The sequence below is a fragment of the Monopterus albus genome, unplaced genomic scaffold (genome assembly GCF_001952655.1).
Source record: "Monopterus albus unplaced genomic scaffold, M_albus_1.0 scaffold290.1, whole genome shotgun sequence".
In the NCBI taxonomy this organism is placed as follows: Eukaryota; Metazoa; Chordata; class Actinopteri; order Synbranchiformes; family Synbranchidae; genus Monopterus; species Monopterus albus.
Genome location: NW_018128170.1, coordinates 969,124 through 994,343, shown reverse-complemented (window position 1 = coordinate 994,343; position 25,220 = coordinate 969,124). Strand labels below are relative to the sequence as shown.

The window sequence follows — 25,220 nt, the reverse complement described above, 5'->3', positions numbered from 1 at the left end:
CTACTGTCGCTTTATCCTGTTTGACTACTGTCGCTTTATCCTGTTTGACTACTGTCGCTTTATCATGTGATTCCCCTGTTTATGAATTTGTCATGTGATAGCAAACCCGTGCACCCAGATCACTTTGTGCAAGTGATTTCGACCTGAAATGGAAGGTTTAACAGTCGTTTCTTTACTTCTGTCGATGCTGATGATCAGCACCAGCAGAGCCAGATACGAACCGACCTGGGAGTCCATTGACTCCAGACCGCTGCCAGAGTGGTACGACCAGGCTAAGCTTGGTATCTTCATACACTGGGGAGTCTTCTCTGTCCCGAGCTTCGGCAGCGAGTGGTTCTGGTGAGTTCTGGTCCCTATTTCTAGCACCTACATATATTATGGGATGATTTAAATTTCACAGACAACCGGGTTTCTTGAGTAAGTTGACACTTTGAGCTGTATGAACCCTGCTGATGATATCCAGGCAAAATTAGTCAGCTGGTCACTGATTTAATAATAACCTATTATTAATTTATTTCCTTGAAAATAAATTGGATACAGTTTAAACTTGCATTAAAAAGGTATTAGATATGATAAGAGGTTAAGGTATTATAATAGGTTATTAACAAGTTTAATCATATTAGTGGTATTTACAGAGCTTCAAGTTACTCAGCACTGTGCTGGATTTCGGCTTTTGTTATGAAAATGGGTATATAGAAATATTCTTGGAACAACCTACTTTATTAAGAGCAACCTTTGTTTACACTTTGCTCAGTGCCAGCTCAGTAATGCGCGTGAGCGTGGCGCGCTATTTTGAAAAAGTAGTGCAATAAATAGGTTATTAATTTTATTTTCATATCGTCAGTGTGTTTTGGATTAATTTGGCAACGTTTAACAGTAGGATAATTATGCCCTATATGATGTTTAGACACCAAAGGAGGAACGAGTGTTATAAAGTTTGAAAGAATCAAAAAACTGTATTTTGTGTAAAAATGAGACATATGTTGCTTTTTTACCTAACTTTGGCTGCACTACTAATTTACCGGTAGCTAGACATATGTTGCTTTTTTACCTAACTTTAGCTGCACTACTAATTTACCAGCTTCTTAAAATCTTATACTTTACTTCAATGACCAACTATTTGACATACAGTAATTATGCACATTCTTTTTATCCTGTTTTGCTTGTATTTTCTCTTCTAGGTGGTACTGGCAGAAGCAAAAACTAAAGCCGTATGTTGACTTTATGCTGAGGAATTATCCTCCAGACTTCCATTATCAAGACTTTGCATCACAGTTCACTGCAGAGTTCTTTGATGCCAAAGAATGGACAGACATCTTCACCTCATCTGGAGCGAAGTACATCGTCCTCACTACAAAACACCATGAGGGTAGAGTACATGGTTGACATCCTGTCACTCAGTATTTTTTGCTTGTTTAAAGATGAGTTACTTTATTGCCACAAAAAAAGTCTAATATTTGGTTGTTAGTGCCATGCTTCATCCCTTCAGCCATGCAGAAGATATATTGTTTTGTTTATATATCTCAGGTTTCACACTGTGGGGCTCAAAAAACTCCTGGAACTGGAATGCAGTGGACATTGGACCCAGAAGAGACCTGGTGGAGGAAGTGGCAAGTGCTCTCCGTGCGAACAGTGACCTACGTTTAGGGCTGTATCACTCCCTCTTTGAGTGGTTTAATCCACTCTTTGAACAGGACGCTGCCAATGTTTTCACTACAAATTACTTTCCTACCAGTAAAACTCTGCCTGAGCTGTATGAGCTGATTCTGAAGTACAAGCCAGAGGTGTTGTGGTCTGATGGGGATGGAAACGCGCCTGACAAGTACTGGAACAGCACAGGTTTTTTAGCCTGGCTCTATAATGACAGGTAATGAAAAGAAAATTAATCAATATTTACATGATAGATATAAAAACTGAACTGAATAAAATCTGCTTTACTTCAGTCCAGTGCGAGACACAGTGGTGACAAACGATCGCTGGGGATCTGGCTGCATATGCACCCATGGTGGATATTACACCTGTGATGACCGCTACCAGCCAGGACACCTGCTCAAACACAAATGGGAAAACTGTATGACCATCGACTCAAAGTCCTGGGGTTATAGACGTGAAGCTCCGCTCAGTGACTACCTCACTACCAAGCAGCTTGTGGCGGTGAGAGTCAAAAATATTGGTCTTCTGTAAAGTATTTTATCATGTCACCAATCTGTTGGACTGCTCCATCTAAGAAAAATATGATTTATGGTTAAATGTCTGATTGGAAGAATTTTGCTTAGCACGACTTTACCACTGAAGCATTTAATTTGAGAGGGACAGTAAAGAAATAGTCCTTTCTATATAATCCAAGTTAGTGTCACTTATATACACCTCAGTCTAAACTAGAGGCTGGTAGATGCTCCCAGTCTTCACTGCGATGGTACTGTTTATATTAATTATACTAATGTGTCAAAATTAACATGGTAATGATGCACTGTCGTTCAACATCACCTTTATGTCTGAAATGTGTTTCAGACATTGGTAGAGACTGTGTCCTGTGGGGGGAACCTGCTGATCAACGTAGGCCCTACACACGATGGACGAATCGCTCCGATCTTTGAGGAGCGTCTGAGGCAGATGGGTCAGTGGATGAAGGTCAACGGCGAGGCCATCTACAACACAACAGCATGGCGAGCTCAGAATGACAGTGTCACGCCGCATGTCTGGTGGGTTTATATAATATATTTGGTTTACAGCGATCCTATGATACTTTGCATTATGCATAGTGTCAATAAATGCATAAGTTTCCACCTTGAGCCTGTAGATTCCTTTTGAAAGAAAATGTACTATACATTTAAAATATTCCCTTTTTATTCCAAATATTCTAGTAAAACAAAATCCTCCCATGAACAGAACAGCAAGGTGGGATTTGTTTGTGAAAACTCAAGCATTTCCATTACTTCTTTCTTCAAACAGGAAGTGCACCTCAATGTGTACAAACAGTTTTCATTAAATTTTGCTGAGTTGCAATGTTGGTAGTACAGCAGGTTAGTTTCAATATTCCCTTGACAGTTTGACCCTCATAATATGATTCTTTGAGCATAAAAAAATCTGGGATCACATTGATATCATTATTAGTTTGAAAGTTATTCAAGAAAAATGATAGTCGTGAGTGATTACTAAATGCCACGAATGGGTCAGTAAATGTCCCATGCAGACTGAAATAAAGATGACCAAAATCTAATGGATTGTCCCTACCTCCAAACATTTTCATCCAATTCCATTCTTTACATTTTGAGAACCAACAAAGAAACACAGGTAAACACATTACCTCTGCCCCTTTGTTAAAAATTCCTGAATGGGCCTTATCTTCAACAGGTACACTTCCAGACCAAAGGAAAAGTCCATCTTTGCCATTTTACTGGAGTGGCCCAGTAATGGTTCTGTGATTCTGAATGAACCTGTGGTTAAACAAGGACAGACTCAGGTAAGAGCAGATCAAGACTGATAAATCTGTCACTATTAAACTGTCACAGACCTGTTGGCTTTGGCATATATACATATGGCAGCTCTTAAGTACCAAGAAGTCAAATGCCAAAGTTGTTACTTTTGTATAGTTTGTCCACCAGAGGGCACTGACTAGTTTATTTGTCACCCCAGTGCCACTCAGTACATACAGATGGGTGATTCACTATTAGGTCGGTGAAACATCAGGAAATAGTGAAAGCTGTCCACCACAGTCAAAACCCAAGATGATGTCTTCAAAAGCCTTGTTCTGTGTGACCAAAATCTAATAATGTATGTTTTATATACACCAGAGAAAAAAAAACTGCAAAATATAGCAAAGCCAGTACAAAAGAGTAATTGCTTAAAATATTTTAAATATTTAATTGATTTTTGATGTAGATGCCAAATCATTCTCTGAAGTGAATAAGTGTCTCAGCTCTAATAGCAATAATTGATGAACTGAATAAATGAAATCTGTATAGCTGTAGGTTTTACAGATTGCTCTATTGTAGCTGTGGTCAGGGAGGAACCACCACCATCATATCAGCAGTGAAAGAAATGACTGGCCAGAATTTAATTAAAGGGTCACTGTATCAGCAGACTGCTCTAACCTTGCTCAATAATAACAACACTCCATCTTGGGAGAGCAGTTCTCCCTCTCTGTTGCATCAGCCTTGTTCACATGTTGCTTTTGTTCTAAAAAAGGTGGGTCTTCTTGGTTACGGGCCTCTGAAGTGGGAGCCTGCAAAGCCCAGTGGACTGCAGGTTGTCCTGCCCCAGCTGTCCTTCAGCCAGATGCCATGCCAGTGGGCCTGGACGCTGAAGCTGACAGGTGCCAGTTAAAGGGAAACCATTTCACTTGAAGAGGAACAGAGTGGTCATCCAAGAAGAGGACAAAAAATAAATAAACCGCTGAGCACAGCACACAAAATACTTTTGATCTAGCTGTCCTGAAATTAGTGAAAATCTGTGGGAAATCTACAAAAAAGTACACTGTTAAAGTTTTAGAACACCCTCATTTTCCTGTTTTTATTAGGCTATTACATTGATTTAAACAGTTCAAGTCTGAATGACCTTAAGTGGTACAAAACTAAAAAGTAAACTGCCAGAGGTAAAACAAAAAAGTCTCCAAAAACTAAAAATGTATGTAAATTTCCTATAAAACAGGCATTTTCAGGGATCTTGTTAACTGCATTTTCTGCAGCAGCGGAAATAATCAAAGGTTTGAGTCAGACCCTTTCAAGGTTTCGTCCTATATTGTAACAGGCTGTGTAGCAGAAAGGAACCAGATAGTCGGCAGCTCAGTGTCCACGCTTTCCAGATGGAGTGAAAGCAAAGCAGCCTACAAGTGAACACATCTGTGGGAACCTGTGCAGCAGTGCTGTCTATCTGAACAATATTTGATTTATTAACAACTAAAAAAATGGAGGTGGACTGTCTGTGATTTGCATTATTTCAATAAGGTGTGTGGGAAATAAATATTAACACATATATGATCATTATTTTTGCACTAAACAGTTTTTATGATCAAGGTCTTCCATTCTAGCTCAGGAAAGATTAAGAGTAGATGTGACAAATGTTTCAACATGTGATTTTTGCCACACTTTTCTACACATTTGTTTTATGCAGTCTGCATCACTAAATGCAGTGGTGCTATTTCTATATGTGAAACAAATTTTTAAATAAAATTAAATCGGCTTTCAAATTTATATTCAAGTCTCGAACATCTTTTCTTTCTGATCTAATATACAAACTCGTGTAACCTTAAAAGAAGTCATGTTTTCTTGTCATTTTTAATAGCATCGGATAAGTTTGGCACTCCTGGCCGGATAATCTTAGGTTGTGTGTCCTTTGGCGCCCTCTGTTGATCGTTAATAGTACCACAACTGTGCGGGACATTTTAAAGCACACCGTGAGCACATAGCGGATCTCTGCAACCCAGCTGTGCACGGACGACCGGGCAAAACGGCGTTTTCGGTTACGTCGGCGTAATGAAGTTATCTGCATGATGCACATTGACAGGTAAGGCTCTGTTACCTGCTTCACACCGCGGTCATAATGTGTTTTTAAAGCCGTAATTGTTTGTGTTCCTCCGCAGCTTCACGGTATCTGTAGGTGCATCTGTCACCTGAGATAGTGAGTCCGGTGCAGCGTAGCTCTCTCTGTTGTGTCTGCTCTCTGTTGCACGCCTTTAAGGTGGGAGGTCCCTCTTCTGCAAATGTTCCATGACGTGCAGATGGGGGGGTTTGCAAGGGGTTCTCACGTCCGTGCATTTCCCCCCTTCAGCAGGCTATCCCCAGCACATGACAGCTGGTCCCCTAAACAACAACAAAAACAACAACAGTAAGGTGTGAGGATGCTAATGTTCAGTGGACTGGACATGCAGTATCGCTGCCCATTTTTACTGAAGGCAGACAAACATTTATAACAGTTGGCCAACATTTATTCCATACTCAGTCAATGTTTGTAAAATGCAACAGAGCAGTCAACTAAAGCTTAAAGCTGGGATGTTAGTAACAGTTTAATGCCTTAACCTATGATGTAATAATGGGATGTTAGTAACAGTTTAATGCCTTGACCTATGATGTAATAAATTTACTTCAACTGCAGCTGTATCATGAAGATTTACCCATGACAGCTTTTACAAACGCTTTGTCCAGATGAATGATTTCAGGGAACTTGAAATCGACACCGCACCCCCCCTCCATTGTCCCAGAATCCAAGTGGACATGTTCATATTACTATTTTTGTCCATCTGACACTGGTATGTAATTTAAACCAGAGAGACTAATCAATTAATCTGCGTTTTATTTTCTTGATTGTTTAAATTAATCATCAAGAAATGTGTGAAAGATGCCCTTCAAAGTTTTTCCGAGGCAAAAGTTATTTCAACCATTGGTTTAAAACCCCAAAATATCAAGTGTACTTTTATTGAAGGATGATGGTGTTGAAGGATTTCAGCTTTAAAATGGATTAAAGGATTAAGTGATTATCAGAATAATTGCTGATTGATTTGACTAATCTATTAGTTGACTACTCCTTTCAGCTTTGGTCTAATGTAATATGATATTGTAGGATTTAAACAGACGACATTACATCTATTAGCACAATAACCTGAAACAGAGTTTGACCACAATTCAGTGTGGTCAGTGTGACTGAAGCCATTTTCTCCACTCATCTCTGCAGTCTTGGCGCTGTACTGTAGTCTGCGGTAGTAATTATATACAGTATGTAGACAGGAACTGGGAAACTGGTACAGACGTTGGCATGGTTGCCATGGAAACACAATCATGTCAGATTATTTTCAGGTACTGCTGTGATAATGGCATGTAAGTATGCCTTGTTTGAGAGGCCGACCTAAAGAGATGGATAAATGAAACGAAGGCTAATCAAAAAATGAATTGGGTGAAAATTTTTGAATGAACTAATGATGCTCCAAGTGACACATGATGGCTTGCGGGGGCTTTAGGGTTTGTACAATATTTATTGGTGTTTGTATCAGTTTGTTCAACCTACAGTGTCCCCTGTAAGAAATGTCTGTCAGTCAGTCATATGACAGCCAGCAGGGAGGAAAAACTCATTCCTTCCATTCATAAATACACTACCTCTCTCTCTCTCTCTGTTGTCCCCCCTCTCTCCTCCCTTCCCACCTGTTTTAGCACTAATATCATTAGAGGCCCGCTAGTAGTCCGGCGGATTTGCAGGATTCAATCACATGCAAATTTGTGGCAGATTTGAGCCAGTCAGCAGAGCTGCAGTGTAGCTTTAGTTAGGGGAAATGCCAGGCAGCATGGAACATCCTGGGGGACAAACCATTATATTTATAGATAGGCATCTTGACCTTCACTGCACATTGAGTATCAGCCATTTTAGTGCTACTTCTCTAGATACTGAATACAGCATAATGGATTTGAGCTGCACTGCAGTTAGTTAGCTTCAACTTCATCTTTGCCTTGTTAGAGGCTGCATCTAATAATAGCTCTCTGCAATTCCATACTGTGGAGGAGCTCTGTCAGTACGCTCTCTCCACATTCATGGCAAGTTTTCCAAAGGAAATCCACTGTGAAATGACAGTTTTGCTTTGCAGGAAATAAAAGCTTGGCATTTGGATAGGATTTTTAACTTGGAGGTGAAGTTCAGTTGTCAGCTGTCATAAGTTTAAAGCCTCGGTTCTGCTGTGTAAACTTTATGTTATGAGGAAGACCTCTGTTAAATATGCCTTAGCCATAGAAAGCAGTTGGTGCAAGCCCAGACCAAGGACCTATTCATAGAGGCACCCAGTTGTTCTCACCCAATTTCATGGTTAAAGCGGGTTTAGTATGTATAGTTGTGTAAATTATATTGTGCTGAATGGCCAATGTTTCACACAAATGACACAGTGAACATAAATCCAATCAAAATCAGGGGAAAAGTCTCGTTGCTTGTATGTATTTTGACAGGGGAGGCAGTTGATCACCTGCTGTAGCTGTACCCAACCCTCACTCAGGTCAAATTCAGTGGTTTGTCTTATGTTCTACCTGCATCTATTCCAGGTGATCATCAGGCACACAGTTTCATTTAACCTATAACAATCTATAGTAGTTTGATCAAAGCGCACGTGTAAAGTTTTGCATGTCAAAATCTGTATATATTTTCAGAATAACGGTACCAATTAGAAACGTAGTGGAGTAAAAAGTAAAACCTATAAAATGTGGTGGAGAAAGTGTAAATGGAAACAGTCCAACACAGTACTTCAGATTTGTAAATGTACCTAGAGTAGCAGTATTATAAAAAACACATTTTTTAGTTAAGTAAATGTACTAATTAAGCCCCTGTCCCAATGAGTGTTATAATGTCCAGTTATAAATACAGGCTATGACAATGCAGCCTGTGGGCTCGAGAGAATACTGTCAACAATCACAACAACAAGCAACACTTTAACTTAGTGAAATTGTCAGAGGAAGTATTTAGATTTTAAGTTGTTGCGTTAATGTAGAGGCTGTAATAGCACCATGCAACACTGAACTCATACATCTGATTCACAGGATGAGGTTTGCAGCTGCACATAATCTGCAGTATTGTCCTGGTGTTTTGCTGTGTTAATGACACCCTCATCACGACTCTCTCCATTCACAAAGCAAATCCTGTCGTGACGGGAAGAACTGGCTCTGAACAGGCTGTGGGTGTCTCACAATTTGGAGATTATGTCTAATTTTTGCAGCATCCTCACAGCCAGCCACATGCTGTCTTTTCATTGAGCTCCTCTCAATATACATACTGAATAGGATCACGCTGTAGGAAATGTACATTCAGAGCTGCTGCACCATGTGATTAGCCTTTCAAAGCACTTGCCACTTCTACATTTCTCTTCTGCTCTGCATATATTCACATGCTCTGTCCAAAGGATTTATATAGATACTTAACAGCTAATTAATATGTATACCTGATCATACAGATCGCATCATTTCAAACTAAACTAAAATGACTGAATATGTGGATGAATGGACTGCGGCTATCTAGAAAGGTGATGCTTTGCTCTTCCCATCATGATATCCAACTCCCCACTTTGTGTGTAGAGCGAGGCAGCTGCTGCTGTGCTTTGAAACACAGTGCGAGAGAGGAAAAGCGTCCTTAAACGTGGGCTGTTGTGTAATCCCTCCCTGGGCCCCTTTGCTATTTTTGTGCCTGGGTCCGCACGTCATGGTTGGGTATTTTCTCTGGTGACTAGCTCGCATCAATAGATCTTCTAATGTACACCCAGTCAGCCAGCAGCTTCGTGACTGATGGGACTTTACCTTTCTAATTTATTTCATTATTGTTAGTCAGACATGAGGAGAATGGAGAAAAGGACCATGCAGGACGAGGAATGTCACATGTGACTGTCGATATGGGACAGGGGACTATTCAAATGTCAGGTCTGTATGAGGATTATATTTGATATCGGAATGTCAGCTGCTGCACGAGCCGGGGCTTTTTCCCCCATGCGCTTTATGTCATTCTGATCACAGTGAGAACTGTTGATTTATTCTGCATGATATGTGCTGCTGTGCTGCTGTTAGTGTACCACACAGGGTTTTAGCATTCAGCCTCTTTGAAGCTGGTCATCTCCTTATGATATATATGGATTTGTTGTCAGCATGAGGCTTCATGCCTGTTCCCTTTAATGACCAACTTAGCTTCTAATGATGGAATGCAGCAGCATAACAATGCTCTCCATAGCCAGCATGTGTTTGCTCATTGCCCCTCGTATGTTGAAAGCAGTAAGGGATGGGGCCCATGAATGTCTGCTGCTCAAACAAATGTCTCTATGAAGTCATTTCTCCATCCATGCGGACATACTGTACCACACTCAGCCCACAGTCATTTTGAAGCACACCTACTGCCACCCACCTGCCTCCTGTTGTTGTACGTCATTGCTGCTGTGTCATATATTTTCGTATAGGTTAGGGCTTGTTGCCCAGAGCAAGACAAATTTACAGTGAAAGGTCTGCTGCTAGTCTTCATACAAAAAGTGTGAATCTACGGGGAGACTTATCAATGAGACTGAATATGTCGGCTCTGTTCCTCTCTATTGGCCTTAGTTCAAAGGTATGCACTGTTTCTGAGGGTCTTATCTCACTGTCACTCTGCACCTATTTTCCCCTTTGCTCCCCTCGTAGCTCACAGAGGATGAAAACTAAGCAATGAGGTCAGACCGACCTTGAAGGGGAGCTCCCTACCAGGCCTGTGAATTTTTTTAGCCCCAGGCACCCCACTTAGAGTACCTCTGTAAACCTCCCCATAGAAACATGGATTGTTCCAATCCGAGCCCCCACCACCACCACCATCCTTCATACAGTATGCCTTTTTCTCTCTACCCTGCTCTGGATGAAGCCCTCAAATCTGCCTGAAAGCAGAGCTACTGAACAATCAACAGCCAAAAGAGGGAATGGGCATTAGTTAAAAAAAATTACCAAGAGGAGATTATCGTCCTCACAGCTGCTTTCAAGCAAATCTCGGCATCTCGGGAGTCACCTTGGATTCATATCCACTGGTTTATGCTGGAGGAGTGTCTGGCATGCTAACAAAGAAAGAGAGGGAGTGAGAGAAGGAGAATGAGAGTCAGAGGATGTCCTAATTAAGGGGAACTCTGAGGGTTTGAACCAGATAATCTTACGTAACCTCGTTAGGGAGGACAGCATTTGATACTGAGAAGATGGAAATGACGTGCCCTCAGAGACCCATCCCCACGGTATGAGATGAAAGCGTAGTGGCAAAGCCAATTCACTTTAACCACAAAGATGATAAAGATGTTTCTTGTTGGAGTCTGGCATGTTTATTTGTAGTACAATATGTGGTCCTGTGCAGCTCATTGTGGAGATGAGGACAGTAACTGAAACAGGTTAAAGGGTTTGAATTTCACAAGAGGTAAAGAACCTAAACTTATATGATACCAACACCAGATGCAACAGTAGCGGATATAAAGGGAGAATATTTTGGTATTTTATGTAGGTATTAAATAAAAAGGGTAGGTAGACTTGTCACACTTAATTTCCCACAGTCTAACACCAATACCTTGGTGTTTTTCCAAAACTGTGCCTCTCATCTTCTGCTGAATTTTAACTATTTTATTTAGGTAGATCATTTTCACTATTTTTGGCACCTCCAGTAAAGTTTAGATTTTTTTCTAATACACTACAATGTTGACAAAAAAGTTTTTGAAGAAGTAAAAAGTTAAACCTGGGATAAAGAGCAAAGTAAAAGTACCTACAGTAGCTGGTGTATTGTGGCTATTACACTGTCAAGTTTAATATTCTAATAAAGTGACACTTCAGGAAAAGGACTGGCCTTTGAGATTGATGAAGCTTCTTGAAAGAACATGGAACTGTGACAAAGGATTAGATTCATGACACACATAGTACACCATTGGCAGGTACCCTGAATACCTACACTCATCTAGGTACAGTACATCCACAGGGCTTCAGCAAATTTGGGGCATATGCCAGGATTGATATGAAGTACCTCTGTTTTTTTTAGAGGTTGCCACTCCTGCTTTTACTCCAATTTAGTTAGAAAGACTTTTGGGAAGCATCCTTGAATAGCTCTTGAGCTCAAGAAGCAAACTTGAAGCTAGATTTTACAGTGAAATCGATTGTTGAGAGTATAACATTCTTCTGATTTATGCATCTTTATGTGTTTACAGTGCCGTTCATCTTGCATATTTGAGTTGTTAATTGTCATTTCTCTTGTTTTTTTCCAGATGACCCCTCCCTACAATCAATTCACATGAATGTTAATATCACTACAGTTACATAACAGATATTAGCCTTGAAAATCAATCACAAATTGACATTAGATTCATGGAGTCACTTGAAACTACTGCAGGAGTGAAAAGCTCCACAGAAGGTCAGGACAAAAATGTTGCACAAAGAAAATCTACTTCAGAAGCCACACAGACAAGGAGGAGTCCATCAGTTGAACTGGAAGGCAAGGGGCGGCACAAACAACTGCAGGAAGGTCAAGGTGGTTGCAAAGAAATGTCTGACACACAGTCTCCAGGGCCTGTATCTCATAGGAAGTCCCCCAGTTCACCTAAAGTCCACCAACAGTGTTCCCATTTAAGCATGGATCAGCTGTCAGTGACTGTGAGTAAGGTGGAACAGAAACCACAAAAGCCTGGAAAGTATGTTTGCGATTACTGCGGAAGGGCATGTGCCAAACCCAGTGTGCTTAAAAAACATATTCGCTCACACACTGGGGAACGGCCCTATCCATGTGTTCCCTGCGGATTCTCCTTCAAAACCAAAAGTAATTTATACAAACACAGAAAGTCCCACGCTCACTCAGTCAAAGCTGGAACAGTGCCATTCTCAGAGCTTGGTTCTTACAATGCCAATACAGACCAGGGGTCTTTTGAAGGGGAAGGAGAGTTATTCTCTGATGCTGAGCAAAGCACGGACACGGACGAGGACACTCTTAATGACCCGCTCCTGCTGCTGGACTCTCCAGTGGAGGGATCAGATAACACTGCTGTAAAAGTACTAAATCTTGTTGCTCAGAAAAAGGGAGCCACATCAGTGACAGCTCAGGATGGTTCATCCCAGCTCCAAGAAATCAATGCACCTCCTGCCGCTGCCGAGGCTAGCCATGCAATTCAATCTTGCACAATCAAACAGAGGCTTGCACTAAGGCTCTCTGAAAAAAGAAGCAGTGACTCTGACCACAATCTGTCCCTCCCAAGTCAGTCTAGCAAGGGCAGCACGGACTCTGGCTACTTCTCACGCTCCGAGAGTGCCGAGCATCAGACTGGTCCTCCAAATACCAATGCAAAATCCTATCAAGAAATTATGTTTGGAAAGTGTTACAGGCCAAGCCCTAAACAGACAACAACTTTCATGACCTGCAGCACAGACTCAAGTGAATATATTGGGAAACGCACAGAAAAAGGTGTCTCCCGCGTTTTCACCCAGGAAAAAGACACTGTTGAGTCAATCAAAATAAACACAAAGACATTCACGAGAGAGGAGGCAAAAGAACCCCAGTTAGACACTGGCTCTGATGTGGGGCCTCTGATCAGAAGCAACTCGATGCCAACATCCTCAGCAGTGTGTCTGACTATGCCTCAGGCCCTCAGAGGCAGCCACTCATTTGATGAGAGAACAAGCACTGGGGGCATGAGGAGACTCAGGCGGCAAGCTGCTTTTGAACTTTCTGCGCACGATGGCCATGGAGATACTGACAGCCATGGAAAGATGAGTGAAGGTGGCATCTCATCCTCAGGATTGGAAATGGACAATTACCCATCTGTGGCATCTAATATGAGCCATCAGCGACATGTCATGGAATTGGCAACACGGAAACGTCGGAAAGAGAAAAGAGAAGAGGACGACTTGCCCAATCAGTATGAGAGCCATGGTGAACAGTGTGAAGAAATGTTTGATTCAGGCAAAGACTATGACTCAAAACAAGCTGCAGTGGGCATTATGGCATTAGGGAAAGGACATTCTTTGAGTATGCTAACACAGATGGATAGGTGTGACATGGACATATCAATGACCCCTGAAATTTCTGCTCGAAAAACCCTAGGAAATGTAATTTCAGTTATTCAGCACACAAACTCAATAAACAGGCCTCACACTGAACAGTCTGAATCCTACAATTATCATGGGCAGAGACAGGAAGGTGTATCTTCATTTCAAGCTATGGAGGCATGTGAATCATATGAGATGGAAAGTAGTGATAGTAAACTAGGGCAGTTATTTCAATTGGGCCCCAAACTTGTGCGGCAGCCCAACATACAAGTCCCAGAGATTAGGGTCACGGTAGAGCCCGACAGTCCAGAAAAAGCTCCAGAGGTGCAGGTGAAGGAGCCAGAGAAGCACATGGAGGAGTTTCAGTGGCCTCAAAGGAGTGAAACTTTAGCACAATTCCCTCCAGAAAAGTTGCCTCCAAAAAAGAAAAGGTTACGGTTAGCTGATATTGAGCACTCCTCTGGTGAATCCAGTTTCGAGTCTGCGTGCACCAGTCTCTCCCGCAGTCCGAGCCAAGACAGTAACTTATCTTATAGCTCTACTTTCTCATTTGACAGGGAGGACAGCTTGAAGTCAGTCTCTCCAGCCAGGCAAGATGAATTTGGCAAATCACTAGAGCTCTTAGCTGTGCCAGGGAGTGGGCACTCCCTCTCTGTGCTGAACCAGCGTCAACAACATGAAATGAGACGCTCCTCCTCAGAGCAGGCGCCATGTAACTTGCGCAAGGAGCTCCCAGAGGTTCGCAGCATATCATTTGACTATGGCAGTCTTTCTCCAACATCCAAAGTTAGACACGTGGACAGCGTTGGCCACTCTGCTGTGAAGGAGAGAAGAAGGGGAAACTTGGTACGACAGGAGTCACTGAATATGGAAACTGAAGTACCACAAGTCCCATCACAAGTGTTTCCGCAATACCTCAGCAGCACCTCCTCTCCATTCACAGGAGTTGCTGTTCTGCCCTACACTTTGCCAATATTTTCCACTGGGAATACATTCCCCCAGTTGTCACATCCCAGCCTGTTGGTCCCTGTAAGAATACAGACTCATGTGCCATCATATGGCAGTCTCACATACACCTCAGTATCACAGATTTTTGACGATCATTATGACTGTATTAGCTCCACTACAACCACCTCTCGGAATCAGACTTTGTGTATGTCTGGAAATTTCACCTCTCATAATGTACTAGCTTATACCAGACCACCCTTGACACATACCCTCAGTGTTGAAGCCCTCGATTTGTCATCAGCTAAACTCAAAACAGGCATCCCTCTCTCTCTGACTTCTAGAACTATCTCAACTACTAACGCCTCCAGTGGTGGCACAAACAAAAGAATGCTTTCCCCTGCCAGCAGTCTGGACCTGTTCATAGAGGTCAAGCAGCAAAAACGTGTGAAAGAGGAAAGAATGTTTGGACAGATTGTAGAGGAGCTGAGTGCTGTGGAGTTAGGAAACTGTAATTTGAGTGAAGAGAAGGGGCACAGGTCAGAGATGCAGGGTTCATCCACACCTCATGCTCAGGATGACTCCCGTAGGAATAAATTTATTACACTTCAGCAAAAAGTGGCAGAGGCCAATGACCACAGCGTTGAGTCAGCTATGGAAAGTAGCTCCCTGGAAACCAGCTCGCCTCCATACTCCATGATATCCATCAGCGAAGTGACACAAGTTGGCACGGAGAAACAAGTGCAGATGGATATGGTGGCACAGCTGGTTACCAGTCAAGACGTCCTGATCTCAGACGCCGAGCATTCAAGACTGTTATCTCAGTTTCCAAGTCTTCGCACGACGACAGGTGTGAGCTGGTGTTATCTCAACTACACCAAGCCGAGCTGCTCTCACAGTAACGCCCCTTTCTCCTCTGTGTACGCCACCTGGTGTGTGAGTTCCCACAACCCCAACCCTCTTGAACTGAGCACCGGTGCTGCTCTGGCTCTATTGCGGTCCAAACAGAGGGGAGACAAGGTTATATACACTGTGGCTGCCATGTGTCAGCCTGGCACTGGGAAGCTGGTTTCATCCCTCATACTGTGGAGGCAGACCATGGAACAGGTGAGAAAATAATCCCATCGCTGCAATGTTTCTAAAGCAACACAACTTTTTTTTAAACTTTAAGAATAAAGCCCTATTTATGACATACTTCACTGGTCTTGCTAATACCCCCTTTTCCAAAAAAGGAAATCTAGTTATAAAGCAAATGCTTACAAGTTGCACTGGGCAACATTCCACCTCACACTATCAAGGTAGAAAGCTGCCTAGACCTAATGTCAGCAAGAGATAACCATTTTAAAGGAGTGAGGTTTGAAGGGCCTTATTATTCATATTTTGGCATAATGAACTTTGATTTGTCATTTGCTCTGAATTTACAAAAAAAAAAAAAGTCGAAAATTCAGATGTATATCATATGACTTTAAAGTCTTAGTCTCAATCGGATGTAGCGTGATAACATTGATATATTATTACAAAGAAAATAATGTGCTTAGCATTTCAAAAATAACAAAATCTTAATAACTTGTACTAGGTTTTTCCTCAGCAGCAGCATAATTCATGTTTGCAAAACCTGCTGTGTAACACCAAAGTGTGACACACAATACTGAAAGCATCATGTTGCTTTGTCGATACAATGTCCACTTAGAATGGATGTTAACAAAACGTTCGTTCGTTTGATTCAGCTGCAGAGGAAACCGGAGCCCAGAGAGGTGGACATTACCTACGGGAAGAGGGTGAAAGACAGCTGCAGAGTGAAAACTGCCAAGGAGGAGTGGAAAGAGAGAGAGGCTTCCACAACCCAGACTGTGCCAACACGCATAAAGATCTTTGAGGGAGGGTCAGTCATATTATTTATCATAATAATAATACTGGCAACAAACAGCAGCATGACAGAACATGCACCACCTAAGGATTTTGCTTCCTTTTCAAGTCTGCTTAATGTTTTAATTCTTTATTAAAAAATTGACTGTATGCATGTTTCAGGTACAAGTCCAATGAAGATTATGTATATGTCCGAGGTCGAGGCCGGGGAAAATACATTTGTGAGGAGTGTGGCATTCGCTGTAAGAAGCCGAGCATGCTGAAAAAACACATCCGGACCCATACAGATGTGAGACCATACATCTGCAGGGTCTGCAACTTTGCTTTTAAAACTAAAGGTTGGCAAAATTAGCAGCTCAGTTGCCTCATTTCTCCACTTTCTATTACTGAAAGAACCTTCAGAGCTGGGCCTCCATTTATTAATGGTGATCAGTGCCCTCTTGTAATAGGGAACACAAGCTTATATAAAATTAACGTGAACACTTATCTTCTTGAAAAACAAATGCAGGTATTTTAAGTGAAAAATGGTAACCAAAAACTTCAAGCCTGACCTGTTACTTGTTTTATCCTTCTACAGGAAACCTAACTAAACATATGAAGTCAAAGGCACACATGAAGAAATGTCTTGAACTAGGAGTGTCGGTAACGATGGATGAGACAGAGATTCAGGAACATGGTAAGACACTGGTATATTCACTATTAATGCAAGAGTGGATGTGAGAGGAGACATGGTGGCAGCTTTCTGACATGTCCAGTTTTACTTTAAAACCTATAAAGGGGTTTTACTGTCAATTAGATGTTTCAAATCCTTGCATGATGCCAAATGTTCATATGGGGTCCTAGGGAGTAATCTGGAAACTCAGGAATCAGTGGGAAAGTTTTGTTCTGCTCCTGATGACCGTTTTTGGTAAAATCACAAACTTGAAAATAATATTCTTGCAAATGTCTGAATTATATCAACATAACTCAAACTAAATTGCCTCCTTTGTGTTTTACAGTAGACGACATCCAACAAGAGTCCAAGACAGAGGTGTCAGTGACAGCCAAACACCAGTTCTCAGACGCAGAGGACTCTGATGGCATGGATGAAGAAGTTGACGAAATTGATGAAGAAGATGATGAGGACGATGAATATGAGGGAGACTCCACTCCAAAGCTGCATTCAAGAAGTACAAGTCCTCAGCCATGTGGAGTTACTTCTGTGTCAGTTACAGCCACCACCGCCATCCATGGCTGCACCCTCATGTCTTTACCTGGCACCAACATCCGTCAGCAGTCCTCTGGCAGGCGGATGTGCTCAAACCAGCGACCTGTCCTCACAAATGACCAGAGAGAAAAATCTGTGGATGAAGATTCTCTGACCATGTTGTCACCAGACCAGGCCAGCTTCCTCTTCGATCCTTACTCCTCTTGTCTGCTGTCTCCTGGATGGGAGTCTCCCATAAGGGAGACCTCCCCTTCACGCCTGCGTTACCCATCCCCAAGGCGAGAGATTTCTCCACGAGGTCGCTCCTCTCCCAGATGGGATACCTCCCCACTGAGACCTGGCTCACCTAGCTTCACTCCCATTCAGCACCTCTCCCCAGTCTCAATTGAACGACCTATGTCTCCTGGATTAGAGCTGGCTGGAAAGCGAGAACCCTCGGTCCGGGGCCGGCAGAGAGTTGTGTTGAGAGCCATTTCACCACGTAGAGGCTCGCACCAACATAAAGGCAGCAGTGACAAAACAAGACTCCAGCCAAAGATGGAGATGACTCAACAACAAGGAAGCTTTGAAATGGAAATGGTATGTAGCATGATGCGTCCTAAACCCACTTTTCAATAAAGCAGTACCAAACTTCTTTCACAAAGTATCCTTGAATTCAGCAAGGTAATTCAAAAAGTCCAGCTGTTTTGTAAAGTTTATTAGCCTTTTTTAAAAAATGGAAGTATATACAGTATTCACGACCCATTTTTTAAGAGCTACATCTTCAGCTGGAACAAATGGGCTTGGAGCTAATTGCCACAGACAGGGTAGGGAAATTGTGAAGTGATGTACTACTGATCGTTGGTTTAGGTCTTTTCAAGCCTTATCCTTTAATGGACTATGGTGGTTGGAGGGGTCTTACTGTATGTTCTTCAAGTGCTAATTTTTGTTTTTTAATTTAAAGGTACATTAATATTTTACACATTGTCTGATAAATCAAATGATACAGCAAAGACAGGACATACAGGACGTAGTGTCTCTTAGCTATTCTGCCCCTCCTCCACGACACTCTGCTGCCTACAGCTCTTCTGTTATTATTCCATCTTACCAACCCTGTGTTGTCAAAGTACGGTCTGTAAATTAGACCCGTGTGCCACCTAGCAAAGGTTATAAGAAGTGATTTTGAACCATGAGTAGTCATTTCAGCCAGCCATAGAAGAGCTGTAGGCAGCTACAAGTCTGAAACTATGGCTGCCAGACTGAAACAGAAAGTAATGGGAGGGGTAAAATGCAGTTAGGAGCAGTTTGTTTTGAATCACTGGACCGACCCTCTAGCAACTGAAAGGAAAATGGCTTTAATAATGTTGTGTTTCTCACATTTCTGCAAAACTGCTCGTAACACTGCCAATGTGTCATTTCAGGATCAAAGGAGCAGCTTGGCTTCTACTTTGCCTGGTGCTGCCGGTTCTCATCACCAGAACGTCCTCAGCCACCTCCCTCTTCACTCTCAGCAGCAGGTCCACAGCTTGCTCCCTGTTGTTCCCATTGGAGGGCTCCAAATGTTACACTCCCTGCCTTCCTTGAGCACTGATGTTATCCCCTCTTCAGCACTGAGCTCACAGAGCAGTGAGGGTCAGCACTGCAGAAGCAGGGAGGGATCTGTCCATGGGCCCCAGATGGGAGGAGAGGATATCAGAAGCCAGAACCAGCTGTCCTCCCATCAGGCCACTCAGGAGAAAAGCCTCAGTTCCAGTGTTGGGGACAGCAGACAGGAGGAGAATGTCCAGACCTGCTTGAAAGCCATCGCCTCACTGAAGATTACCACAGAAGACCCTCATTAAGGCCCCCTTTTCTGTTTCCTTGATCTGGTCCAGAAACAGATGCTCTTCTACTCTGCCTGCAACCCTTTAGGCTCATAACCTCATCTTTATTCCATTAAAGGCAATATAGTAACACTTCATCTGGTCTAGCACATACCCTAGACAGCTCCTTTAAAATCTGAGTGGAGATCAAACCTTCACAGTGAAGAAGAAACCTGTTCTGTCTGATGTGCTCTTCTCTTCAGAGATTCTGAAATGACTGGACACACAGCAAGGGGGAGAATCATTATTGGGTACAGGTGCAATATGGATGATATTATGCTAATATGCCTTTGTTTGACATAGTAGTTTGCGTACAATTGCACATAAACTATATTTATGGATTCTGTACAAATGTCCTTAATATATACTCCTTCTTAGATGCATACAAACAGTGTATTTTACTGTATGTGTACTTTGAAATAAACTTGTTTAATGTAAGCATATCAAAGTGTGATGCAGTAGTGAAGTACATAAAGACTATTTATAAGGGGAAAGGTATGTGTATTATGAAACAGTCTGACCAAATTTTAAATAGATGCTTCTTGTGCAGTTTGGTGCTTTTAATCAAGCGGCAAGGGTTTGTGCCTTTATTTTGCTTTTCTTCGGTTTGTTATCAGAAGGTTGTTGTTGAATAATATATTTATTCTGAAGTGTTGGCGCTGCCGGAGAGCTTGCTCCAGGAAAGCTTTTTGTTTTTTTGTTCTGTCAATCCTGCTGACAGATGAATACAGCTTGATTTATGTGAAACAATCTTAAAAAATATTAGTCGCATTTTTCTTAACGTTGTGGTTTTTATCTTGGTAAAAATGCATGGGATTTGCTATTGCACAAAAATAGAGGAAGTTAATATGTAATTATGAATACTGTAAGATGTATTTATATATTAGAACATAAGCACTTATTGATACTGGTAAATATTTGACTACTATTTATATGGTATATCTGTACTTATGCAGCAGTGATGCAGTTATGCAGTGAGCCACGCTGGCATTGCTTTTGATCTTATGTCTTTGCTCTGATTAAACCGAATTTTTCTCTCTTATACAGATGACCATACGCATTTATGAGTTTTGATGATGCACTTTCATCTTTGATGTTTAACTGACTCCGTCTGTGGAAATGGGGAAGTAAAGCATGTTATGTTCTCTTGTGGTTTTGAAACATTCCAGTTGTTTTTCACATTTCTCATTGTGTGAAGAAACTGCACACAAACTCAAGGGGCTATGATGATCTGTCAGTAGTACATTTTCCTGCATTTCAAGTGTAACTGAATAAATCAATATTACTTACTATAAGTAATATTAAAGTAATGATGCTAACAGAGTGAGTTGGTTGACTATTACTGTGCTTCAGCTCAAAATGTAAGTAATCACTCACCAAATGCATTACTTCTTTTTTGTATATATCTATATATATATATGTGTATTTTTATGATTTAAACTATTTTTGCAGTGTTGAATTCTGAAAACTTTTTATGTGGATTGTTTATATCTTTTGAAGAGGAAAAAATGTCTTCAGTTGACATAAAGGTTTAATGAGGGCGAAAATAGCATAGTGTTGATTGCGAACACCATGTGTCTCATCTTTAAAAAAAAAAAGTGGTTACCAGTTTGAGAACGGATTTCACAATCAGAAAACACTATGTTCAAGCATGTTTACATGAAAAACATTTAAAGGTGCACTGCTTTAATTTTGTGTTTTCCTTTCTGTAGCTTTGATTTCATGGTCGTGTAATTTATTTGTCGTGATAATGGTGCAGAATGCTCATAAAATGTGACGGGAAAGTGACGCCTTTTATTTGCTTTTGCATACAGTATGCATTCAGATTGTGTTTGTGTTTTGTTTTTATTGTGCATTCATATTTACTGAACTGCATTGTGCCTCTCATGTCTACAAAATTCCCTGTAAAACAAACAGAGGACAGATCATTTACCTCTCAGCTAAGATTTTTCAAGGGATAAACCTCAGTAGCCAATCTGCTCAGCTATCTGCATCAAAACTGGCCTGTCAGGATGGAGTGCCTCTTTTATGGTATGGGGAATTTATTGTTTGGTGCTCTACTTTTTCAGATTAAATTCAAAATTGTTTTAAAAGAATATACTTCTAACCCAAAGACGTGTGTTGCAGCTTGTTTCTTGTTTTCAATGGCTTCTATACCTTTCCTTCGGCATAATTCACTACAGAGCACACAAGAAAGAGTTTTTAGATTTAATCATCCACATTTTATCTTCAAGGGGAGTGCAGAAAAAAAAAACTCTCCAGAAAAAGTGGAGAGATTCCAACCAGTGACATCCTCTGGTGAAAAGTTATTACTGCAGTCATAATACAGAACAAGGAAAATAAACGATTGCTTCCAAAAATAGTTCTTACCTCATGGATACTATTCAACCATTTCCAAGTTGCAAGAAATTCAGCATAACTACATAATCTCCAGTGTATATCAGCAGCAGTGTATTGCATTGTAAGTAAATGCTGCACGTGTTAAGCATATATTAAGTGAGGAAATGATGTGATCTTACAGCATATTATTCTGGTTCTGAGCTGGGGAAGAGGTCTGTTCTAATTCTGGCCAATCAGGGAGACAGTTCATTTTTTCCTTTCCTGCTTAGTGACTAGGCCTGTCAGGCCCATTTGTTAGAATAATTATATGGCTGTTAACAGCATCCCAGCTTAAAATAAAATTAGCACCTCACTGGTTTAAAGCAGCAGTGGCATTGCAAGAAATGGATACATAAGATTTTAAGAAAAAACCCCTTAAAAGATGAAGTGTTTTGATCGAAATTATATACTTTGTTTTCGCACTACTGTAGGTCAAACTCTAAGCAAACAATCCGAGGTCTATGGATTGTTTCTTTTACCAGTGTGGGTCCTGGACAGACAGACACTCTGTGTCTCTGTCCTCCCACTCTCAGACCAAAGTGAGTTGTGCTCCTCTGGTTTATTTTGAGGTGGTCTTATCACAGCTGTTGTATCTGTGGTGGCAGCCTCTTCGAGCCGCTCGACACTCTTTTCCCCTTCTGGCCCTTGGTCCTGGTAAGACTCTCTTTACTTATTACCCTGCTTCTTCAAAAACATTTACACTTAAATTTCATGAAAATAACTTTGCTTTATTTATGATATATTTATTCTTAGAAGCATATACATGTTTGCATTTAATGGTTACCTGAAGCTTGCAAAGTTTGTTGAAGACCAGAGGTATTACACACATTGAGACTTGCCGGTATCATTTGTTCAGAGAGTGGAAGAAGATTAATTTGGGGGGAGGGAGAACATTTTTATTTATAAAATGTTCTCTTTGTGCATCACCACATTTGCACGTTTTGACATTGAAAGAGTTTATCACATCTTCTAATACAACCATTTATTTGTAGTTGAATTTCCATTTGGACATGTGCCTCAATTAAAAATATTAAATTTAGATGGGGTCAGTTATGTAACATTGATGTTTTACTTGTTGGAAAATGCAGCTTTCGTACATGCAACCACTGACATCAATAAGAGTGGATAAGAAATAAATAAATAACTTGCCCATATTAAGAAGTTCTTTAAATAGCATGTGAGGACTGGAACAGGTGCCATGTGCTCTGCTTGTGAAAGCACAGGCAGCGTGAAGGCTGCACTAAATTTATGCACGTAAACAGGCTCTGTCTGAGAGTCTGCACAACACAAGACAGCCACAAACAAGCAGTGCGGCACTACACCTCTTACTTTCAATCACTGTGGTACAAAACACTTTGCCATCATTTACAGTGGAAGGGGTTGAAAATTTTTTCAAAGCAAACAAACAAGGCAACAATTTTCCTAAATTTACATTTTAAAAATCAAGTGTAAAGTGTTATCAAAACCAAGAAAACACTGCACTGTCTGTAAGATGGGCAATTATACTAAAAAATCCTCACTGAGATCTTGCTGATTATATTAGAACTACTGCAAACATTTTTGCCACTTTGAATGTCAAGATAAATAAGAGATTGCAGTACCAAAGTGCTAATGAGATATGTGAAACAGGGTTGCAGCTAACAGTTATTTTTATTATTCATTTTCATCTGATTAATATTCTAATTACATTCTCAATTAACTATTTCATCTAAAAAAAAACAAAAAAACACTTCCTATAAAATCCCAAAGGCCAACATGAACTCAAATGCCTTGTTTTGTCAAACAAATGGTCCAAAACCCAAAGATGTTTTATTGTCATATGCTCACATTTGAGGAAGTGGAACCAGCATTTTTGCATTAAAAAAATGACCCATCAAAAGAGATACCAATTAACTTTATATATACTGGCTAACCTCTCAGTCTGGCTCTATAGGTCCTTGTCACTGTCAGAGTAATAAAAGTGCAGGTGTAAATAATATCATCACTGGCTGAATTCCATTTAACTGCTTTGGTCTCAGGGTCATAGTATTGTGTATGCTGGGCCACTGTTGCACTGTCATGACTTACTGGAACATGACAGGTCAGTTTGTACAGCCCAATAAGCCAATTCATAAATTTGCCTCAAGGCCTTCGCTTTCCTTTTCTTAAAGCCTGAAATTCTATTAAACAGTGTACGTTCAGTTAAACCCTACATTCACAAAGCAATGATACGGTAACGAGTCTGGTTGACCAGACTTGGATGCATTCATACTGAAAATCAAGAAAGATATTGCACAATACAGCCAGGAAATTGTTATTCAGAAAGGGAAGTCTTTCAGAATGGAGCTAAACTGTATTAACATGACAGAATATATCATAAAAGACTAATCCTTAGGATGCTAGGATGAGATTACATATCACTTTTATTCCTCGAGTTGCTCACAGAAACCAACTCCTTCCCTTTCAGTTCTACCTCAGAAAATGGAAGCTTGTCAGGAGAGAAGTCCTGCACCCTCTGGTACTGAGGTGGCGCTAGCTGAGGGTGAGCACATTGACCTGACAGAGGACCTGGGCCAGCAGCTGGAGGACATCATTAGCACTTACCAGGCCATCGAGATTCCCGCTGAGCCAGAGGACACAGAGGAGGTCACAGTTGTCAAAGAAGCAGACACCCACAAGGACCAGAAACTGGAGAAGAAGATGCTCAAAAACCTAGGTATTTTGTTTTCAAAATATTGTATTGATTTTAGCCGAGGTAGGTTTCATTCAGCTAAGTCAGCGAAAGATGTACTGAAACTGATAGGTGTGTAAGCAGAGCCTTAATGAGTATAAATGCAAACTTCTGCAACAGAAGTGCAGGTAAAACACTATTTCTACTTGTCTTTTAGAGTTTGCTTCTGTTGACTCAGGCACCAAAATTATTAATTTACAGTGTGGGGGACAGACTTCTTGTAGTCCGAGAAAGAGATTCCAAAATACCTTTAGATTAACATATACCGTAAATATGTGCGATAAATCAGATTCACCTCGGGTTCTAGGATAATCACTTACAGGTGATGTTTAACTTCAAATTCTCTGTGGCTGTTTAGGGAAGGAAGCCATGCAGCTGATGCAAAGTCTGAACAAACTGGACACTCCGGAACAGAAACTGGAGGCCATCATTAAGAAGCATGCTGAGCTGGTGAGTGGATTATGAATGAAGGCAAAAAAAATAAAATAAAAACAGGACTACTTCTCTTCAGAGGATACTTTAAAAAAAAAGATATACTCCAGTATATACAGTCAGGGAAAAAATGATTTGAACCCCAGCTGATTTTGTAAGTTTGCCCACTAACAAAGAAATGATCAGTCTACAATTTCAATGGTAGGTTTATTTGAACAGTGAGAGACATAACAATAACGAAAAAATCCAGAAAAATGCATTACAAAAAAAGTTATAAAGTAATTTGCATTTTCATGAATGAAATAAGTATTTGATCCCCTATCAGTCAGCAAGATCTCTGGCTCCCAGGTGTATTTTATACAGGTAAC

At 41.0% G+C, this 25,220-nt stretch overlaps 3 protein-coding genes and 1 long non-coding RNA gene across 5 annotated transcripts in view; 3 read left to right on the top strand and 1 right to left on the bottom strand.

Annotated features, from left to right (window-relative positions):
• Positions 1-12: 12 nt before the first annotated feature.
• Positions 13-5,194, top strand: fuca2 (alpha-L-fucosidase 2). Its single transcript, XM_020622890.1, has 7 exons — positions 13-339; positions 1,182-1,369; positions 1,528-1,867; positions 1,944-2,154; positions 2,512-2,702; positions 3,355-3,463; positions 4,189-5,194. Exons 1-7 carry the CDS (start codon positions 149-151, stop codon positions 4,324-4,326), a joined length of 1,368 nt encoding a protein of 455 aa, XP_020478546.1. The 5' UTR covers positions 13-148; the 3' UTR covers positions 4,327-5,194.
• On the bottom strand, positions 2,561-5,691 carry LOC109973369 (uncharacterized). The gene is made up of 3 exons (XR_002276808.1): positions 5,612-5,691; positions 3,308-3,437; positions 2,561-2,648 (listed from the first exon to the last, which is right to left on the bottom strand). It is a non-coding gene; the product is annotated as an uncharacterized LOC109973369 (long non-coding RNA).
• Positions 5,271-19,770, top strand: LOC109973364 (transcription factor HIVEP2-like). Of its 2 annotated transcripts, none has more exons than XM_020622888.1 (7): positions 5,271-5,505; positions 11,702-15,524; positions 16,145-16,299; positions 16,446-16,621; positions 16,861-16,959; positions 17,282-18,069; positions 18,891-19,770. In XM_020622888.1, exons 2-7 carry the CDS (start codon positions 11,802-11,804, stop codon positions 19,308-19,310), a joined length of 5,361 nt encoding a protein of 1,786 aa, XP_020478544.1. In that variant the 5' UTR covers positions 5,271-5,505; positions 11,702-11,801; the 3' UTR covers positions 19,311-19,770. The 2 variants fall into 2 exon arrangements, with proteins under 2 accessions (XP_020478544.1, XP_020478543.1); XM_020622887.1 differs by lacking the exon at positions 5,271-5,505 and adding an exon at positions 9,096-9,377.
• Positions 19,771-21,818: 2,048 nt separating this feature from the next.
• Positions 21,819-25,220, top strand: part of txlnbb (taxilin beta b) — an 8,084-nt gene continuing 4,682 nt past the window's right edge. Inside the window, exons 1-3 of the mRNA XM_020622889.1 lie at positions 21,819-22,364; positions 24,157-24,405; positions 24,779-24,870. Of these exons, the coding sequence (XP_020478545.1) occupies positions 22,172-22,364; positions 24,157-24,405; positions 24,779-24,870 (534 nt within the window). The 5' untranslated portion in view covers positions 21,819-22,171. The remainder of the gene's footprint in view (positions 22,365-24,156; positions 24,406-24,778; positions 24,871-25,220) is intronic.

Bases quoted from the DNA above. Each gene is read 5' to 3' on its own strand.
- fuca2 (XM_020622890.1), top strand. From the start codon at position 149: ATGGAAGGTTTAACAGTCGTTTCTTTACTTCTGTCGATGCTGATGATC. The intron at 1,370-1,527 runs GTAGAGTACATG...TATATATCTCAG, and splicing joins CACTACAAAACACCATGAGG to GTTTCACACTGTGGGGCTCA. The intron at 1,868-1,943 runs GTAATGAAAAGA...GCTTTACTTCAG, and splicing joins GCCTGGCTCTATAATGACAG to TCCAGTGCGAGACACAGTGG.
- LOC109973364 (XM_020622888.1), top strand. From the start codon at position 11,802: ATGGAGTCACTTGAAACTACTGCAGGAGTGAAAAGCTCCACAGAAGGT. The intron at 15,525-16,144 runs GTGAGAAAATAA...CGTTTGATTCAG, and splicing joins GGAGGCAGACCATGGAACAG to CTGCAGAGGAAACCGGAGCC. The intron at 18,070-18,890 runs GTATGTAGCATG...GTGTCATTTCAG, and splicing joins GAAGCTTTGAAATGGAAATG to GATCAAAGGAGCAGCTTGGC.